This window comes from Neltuma alba, unplaced genomic scaffold (assembly GCF_004799145.2).
Source record: "Neltuma alba isolate B1F8T4 unplaced genomic scaffold, ASM479914v2 tig00012935_pilon, whole genome shotgun sequence".
In the NCBI taxonomy this organism is placed as follows: Eukaryota; Viridiplantae; Streptophyta; class Magnoliopsida; order Fabales; family Fabaceae; genus Neltuma; species Neltuma alba.
The window spans coordinates 22,449-28,537 of record NW_021637301.1 but is presented as its reverse complement, the minus strand read 5'-3'; the positions used below and the strand labels follow the sequence as shown (position 1 = coordinate 28,537).

General features: G+C 36.7%; 1 protein-coding gene across 2 annotated transcripts; it reads left to right on the top strand.

Moving 5' to 3' along the window:
- The first annotated feature begins 826 nt into the window (after positions 1–826).
- LOC114732750 (thiamine pyrophosphokinase 1-like) lies at positions 827–5,551 on the top strand. 2 transcript variants are annotated; one of them, XM_028920083.1, is made up of 7 exons: positions 827–900; positions 992–1,130; positions 1,265–1,361; positions 3,571–3,643; positions 3,812–3,913; positions 4,112–4,361; positions 4,876–5,551. In XM_028920083.1, the coding sequence occupies exons 2-7, from the start codon at positions 995–997 to the stop codon at positions 4,992–4,994; spliced, it is 777 nt and encodes a 258-aa protein (XP_028775916.1). In that variant the 5' UTR covers positions 827–900; positions 992–994; the 3' UTR covers positions 4,995–5,551. The 2 variants fall into 2 exon arrangements, with proteins under 2 accessions (XP_028775916.1, XP_028775915.1); XM_028920082.1 differs by lacking the exon at positions 827–900 and having other exon boundaries at positions 908–1,130.
- Positions 5,552–6,089: the final 538 nt, after the last annotated feature.

The window sequence follows — 6,089 nt, the reverse complement described above, 5'->3', positions numbered from 1 at the left end:
ATACTTCGGAAGCATACGAAGTTTTAAATACAATCAAATAGTATCCGCTTAATTTTGAATTATTCCGCTAATTATTGTAGGGACGTCCATATTTTGCAGACCCAGCGTGCAACAATTAGGAAGTTTCAGGTCTCAATCTGTTTACTTTTATAGAGTTCTTATTTACAAATCTTAATTTGATTTGCATTAAATTTCCATGAATGTATAAGATGAAGATGTAAAACTGTCCCATACATATGCCAAAATTAAATACATCTTACCGTGGAACAACTAAGATTAGTCTCGTCTCTGCCATTGGCAAACTCCAGTCAGAACTATCCACATGGTGCAAAATTAAGGACAAAGAAAGCTTAATACTCGAGCAGATTAATAAAATTTAGAGAGTATTTTGCTACTCTATCCTATAAAGCTTAATACTGTAAATTTATTAATAGGTAAATTTTATAACGTGAAAGAAATCAGAATTTACAAGAGCATGTGGCACACAGATTTTTAGACAATTTATTTCGGATACGACATTAATCCTTCTCCAAAAATTGGCCCCCATTAAGTAAATCCAGGGATTACTGAAAATCAGAATCAGAATTGAGACATGAAGAAGATTGTTGCGTTCCGCTTCCCGCGGACGATTCATTAAATATCTGGTCACGTAGGGAAGGTAATTGGAATCTCAGTCATTTTCAATGAAATAAACAGTAATACTGGCGAGCGGAAAGAATGGACGTGAACGTGACGTGAGGGGGGAAAGTGCGCGACGCAGTTCGTCAATTGTCAATTTCGGGAGAAGCGCGTGTATTTTGACTTGTGGAAAGGAAATATTATTAGTTTTGAGTAATTTTGTAATTATTATAACAACAAGCGTCGTCGGACGTGAATGAGCCAGCACCATCAAATGAGCTAGTTAAGGCAGATTCTCTTCCCCTGGGGGCTAAAGCTTCCGTTAACCTTCGATAACCATCGTTCTTGCTGCTAATTGTCGTCTCCGTCGCAGATTATGGAGTCTATGTCCCACTCTTCGACCTTTCTTCTGCCTGTGATTCCGCCGGAGAAGAACCGCCCTTCCTTAACCAACGCACTCGTTATTCTGAACCAGCGTCTACCGAGATTCGCTCCTCTGCTTTGGGAGCACGGTACCTTGTTCCTGCCCCTCAACTCTCTCCCTTTTATTTTGTGGATGGAGTTTGATTTCTTTTCAGTTTAAATTCTCTGAGGTTTAATGTATTTTTATTCTTTCATTGCCGCTTTGTGTTTTTCTGTACCATAGCACATACACGAGTTTGCGCTGATGGAGGTGCCAATCGGTTGTACGATGAAATGCCTCTGCTCTTGCCCCATGAAGATGCCTCATATGTTCGAACCAGGTTCATTTTCTACTTCGAATGGTTTCTTAGCTAAATGACTAATTAAACCAGATAATTTTCACGCCATTTGCCTGTCTAGTCCTTCGTCTCTCTTCGCCTAACTTTTTTTTTGATAGTGTGATACTTTCTTTCTGGTGTATTTTGAGTGATTGTTTTGTATATCTAAGGGATAACCTGCCTTTGTGCCTTAACAATTAGTTTTTCCCACCGAATGGTGCGAGGACAATGGGGTATATTGGAATGAAGTTTTAACCACTTAATCTTCCATGTAGCGGGGGGACGGAGCAGTGAAATTATGCTAGGGATTTCTCTCTAGTAAAACATGCCATATTTTGAGCAATTGGGCTTTGAAAACTTATATAGCCAATATGGTTAGGCTAGTGAGAAACCATGTTTTGAAATTACATTGATTAAAGGGGTAAATAACTCTAGTAATCATTAAGTAATTTATAAAGTTAAGTCTTAAATACATTCCCAAATAAGGTACCTTCAGGATCTTCTGAGTTAAGGCAGATTGGTTGCCCTAGGTCTTGAACGCCTGAAGCCAACATTTCAAGAATTTGCTATCGTGAAGTGATTAAGATGCTTGGCATTAGCTATGGCTTGTGTTATTCATGAGGAAGAAGAAGCAAGCTGATTTGATTCCTAAGTCTTTGTTCTTTAAGTCTTAGTTCTTAGTCTTCTCACTGCATCTGCATTCATGTTTTCATTGCATCTTGGATGTTTCATTTGTAAATTTTGGTTCCTAGTAACTAGGTTAACTTAGGGTACTAGTTGTAAATACATGCTAACTGGTCTTGTGCATATTCTTATACTTGTGCATACTTGAAATACCTGTACATCGAGAATATAAATGAGAATAATCTATATAAGAATGAAACTTTACTTATTATGTTATTTCCTGTTCAACTAATGCGCCTGTTAACTTGTACATATCCAAGATACTGACATCAAAATTTTAGCTTGATTCATAAAAAGCCTGAGAATCCTCTCATGCAGATTTCTTGAATGTTATTATGTACTTCTTGTTGTTGTTGTTGGTTTTCTATGCCTGAATTCTTTCAGTTGGTTGGATTTTTCTGCTTTTAGCTTTCTTCTCTACTTCTCTATCTGACCAAAGAATATTTTGGGATGGTTGCTTTCATGATAAGATGGTTTTGATACTATGCTGAAGCCTTTTTAGCACGATCAAATGATGATTGGGATATGGTAGTTTCATAGTGTGGGACAAGAAGGCTAAGGATTATGAACTCTTATAATAAATTTATTATATACATCCCTCTGATGTTTGTGATTGATAAATTAGTCAGTGACTTGCTGAGAGGTTTGGAAGTAACTGCTGGTATGAATTTGAAATTTTGTATCTATTCTGGCGCAGGTTTTCTCAAATGCTACTGGTACTGTTAATGTTTTAGGTGATAGAATTGGAAAATGCAATTGAAATGCAAGATTAAAAGAGATGTTGTTTTTAACTTTCAAAATCCTTTTCCATTTTTTTTTTTGCTATGATTGAATAAAGAAATGGAAAAATCAATTCCTTTCTATTCTAATTATGGACGCTTAAATTGTAAGCGCAGCCTTAATCATTGCAGATTATTATTTGACAATGTTTAGGAAGTTATATGGCTGTGCATATTTATATGGTTTTCTGATTGTTGTGCCAGAACAAAAATATCCACGCTATCATCTTAGAAAGTCATTGTGCTGCAAGTGTTCAATAGATATATTACTCCAACCATTGTTACTCACAGACAATGCCCTCGCTTCTTTTCTGTTTATTTGTTTCGAATCATAGGATTGAGTTACTGGGTACCATATTTGATATTTCATCCATCTCATCTCATCTGTATTATGCTTACTGTTTCACTGACATGAATACGCAGTCTGTCTTATATCTCTTCTATAAGTAGCAGTCAACCACATCTGTGAAGTGATTGGTTAAAATATTTTCATTACATGCTTCTGTAGACAGAGTTTCTTGCTTTTAATCAATATCAGTGGTATAAGCTATTTGAATGAAATTGTCACTTAATCATCTTATGATTCCACTCCTGATCTATGGAGTCAAGTTGCTGGAGGATTGGACTAGATGATGCAATTTTGATTTTCTAGCTAGTGTGTTGCAGGCAATTCGTTTGTTGCTTCTTCTTTTTCTTCTTCATTTTTTTTATGGCAGTAAGGTTACAATAACTCAATAGGTTTCTATCAGGTACGTGCCAGATGCAATTAAAGGTGACATGGATTCAATACGATCTGAAGTACTTGACTTCTATAAAGTTCTGGTATGGCTTTGTTTCTCTGTTTGCATAGGATATTCTTTTCTCTCTGTTGGATTATGTGTGTGATGTCTCCAAACTGGCAGTGATGGGTTCAACTTTCTTGGCAATACCTTGTTGTCATTTGCTTTATTCTTAACATGCAATCTTTCTACCATGTATGCTTGTTTGCAGGGAACTAAGATAATGGATGAATCTCATGATCAGGACACCACAGATTTGCACAAATGTGTTGCCCACATCCGTGGCTGTACTTCAGATATGGATAAATCATCAGTAAGTTAAATCAATTCAAACTTCTTGTTTTCTACGTCTTTGACCTAAGTTTTGATGGTGAAGAACTATATTATGTGTATTTAATCGTGTCTTGTTGCTTTAATTTTTAAGAGAGCAGTCTTGGTAATGAATGCTCTATGGTGCCATAATTGATTTTTTTAAAAAATTAATTTCTTCATTTCTTGTAATGTATTGCAGCTAAGGATTCTTGTAACTGGAGCACTTGGTGGGCGATTTGACCATGAGATTGGAAATATAAATGTTCTGTGCCGTTTCTCTGATACTCGAATTATTCTTCTATCTGACGATTGCCTCATTCACCTTCTTCCAATGAATTATCATCATAAGATCTATATTCAGTCTTCCGTCGAGGGTCCACACTGTGGACTCATCCCCATTGGGATGCCATCTAGAAGTTCTACTACCACTGGGCTCCAGTGGGATCTCAGTAAGTATATCAGATATGCATTATTATTATATGATTGCTATTTTTAGATTGTTTTATTTCTAAGCTTTAATTGAATTTGTATAAAAGGTGCTTGCCTTGACATTTCATGAATGGAATGTCAATTATTGTCTGCGAGATTCCTCAATGAAAAGTCGAGTTTTTTATATGGTAGGAGTAGTTAGTGTACTGCAATTCGGCAAGAACTTTCCTATCCTGTGTTCTGAGTGATAAACTGCACTTATTAAAGGGATGATAATCATGCTCGCGAGATTCCACCATGAAAAATCGATTTTCATGTTGTGCTAAGAGGATTCACGCATCTTGTGTTATGAGTGATCAACTAACTAATTAGCAATTTCTGAGAGCACATAATGTGCAAATATGATGCCATGGTTTGATGGGGCAGATGGTTCTGATGCATCATCTTTTCACTATTTTATTAGTTCATCCTCAGCCTGCTGTTATCTAGCGTATCAGGAATCTATTACGTAACATCTTAATTTATCCGTTTCAGATGATACCGAGATGAAATTTGGTGCTTTAGTAAGCACATCGAATATTGTAAAAGGCGAGGTAGTCACAGTACAGTCGGATTCAGATCTTCTGTGGACAATTTCTATCAAGAAGCCCTAGTATTTTTGATGATTCAGGACACATTTGATCTTTCGGATCTATCATGCCTGCGCAGATGAATCCTACAGGCTATTTCTTTTTCCAACATTTCTGATGTTCTATTTTGTTCTTAACTCTGTGCATAAGGGGAGGTGTATTTAATTGACTTTTAAATGTCTAGGAATGGTGAAATTCTATCCCTTACTAGTCTTGGAATCTCTCTCTCTCTCTCTCTCTCTCTCTCTCTCTCTCTCTCTCTCGGAAGTTACATTCCTTAGCTCGTGTATTATGCCACTGAGTGAAATTAACGGGAAAATATGCCGCCAAAAGACTAAGCAGATGAAGGATCATCCGGTGGATTGTTTCTGGTAATCATCCATCTTCGGCATCGAAGTAGAACGCAGACAACAAGAACAGCATATTTATTAATATATATGCACCCTTATGGGCCTTCATTATATGTGTTCCAGTTACTCGATGTACAGTTAATCGGACAGCTGCATGGCGTAGCTAGCTTGGTTAGTATCTGGGGACTGAAGTTGCTTCGGCCCAAAACAGGAAATGTGTAGACTTGACTATCTGGTTCTGGGAAAATGAGCACAGAGGGCCCTTTTCGGTTGGAAAAGGGGGCAGTGAACGTAGAGAGCTTAAAGGCTAGTGAATTCACAAGGACTCTGCAAGGAGTGTTTGAATGGAAGTTAAATTATATTTTAGAAATGATTTTATAGTATACGAAATAAATATGTGGAGGAATTTATTTCGATTTGTAAAAAAGTATTTTTATTTTTTTTAGGAATCCAAACACCACCTAAGGCAAGTAAATTCTTGGGTTCTTCTAGAGTACCGTATCATTTGTGCGTCCAAGTTCCAATGCGAGGCATCCAAGTCATATAACGGAGCCCGCTTTTTCTATACGGAAAAACTTTGGAATTGAGGGGAAAAAAGTGATTTTGATTGTAAAGGAGTTGTTGGGAGAACTTTCAGGTAAAATGGGGATGTGTAGAAAATAATTCACTTTTGCCCATATTTACTTCGACCACTTCTTCATGTTTAATTAATCAGAATCAATTTTTTTCTTTTGCTTTTACACAAATGGCCCCGTAACCAGCTATGAAA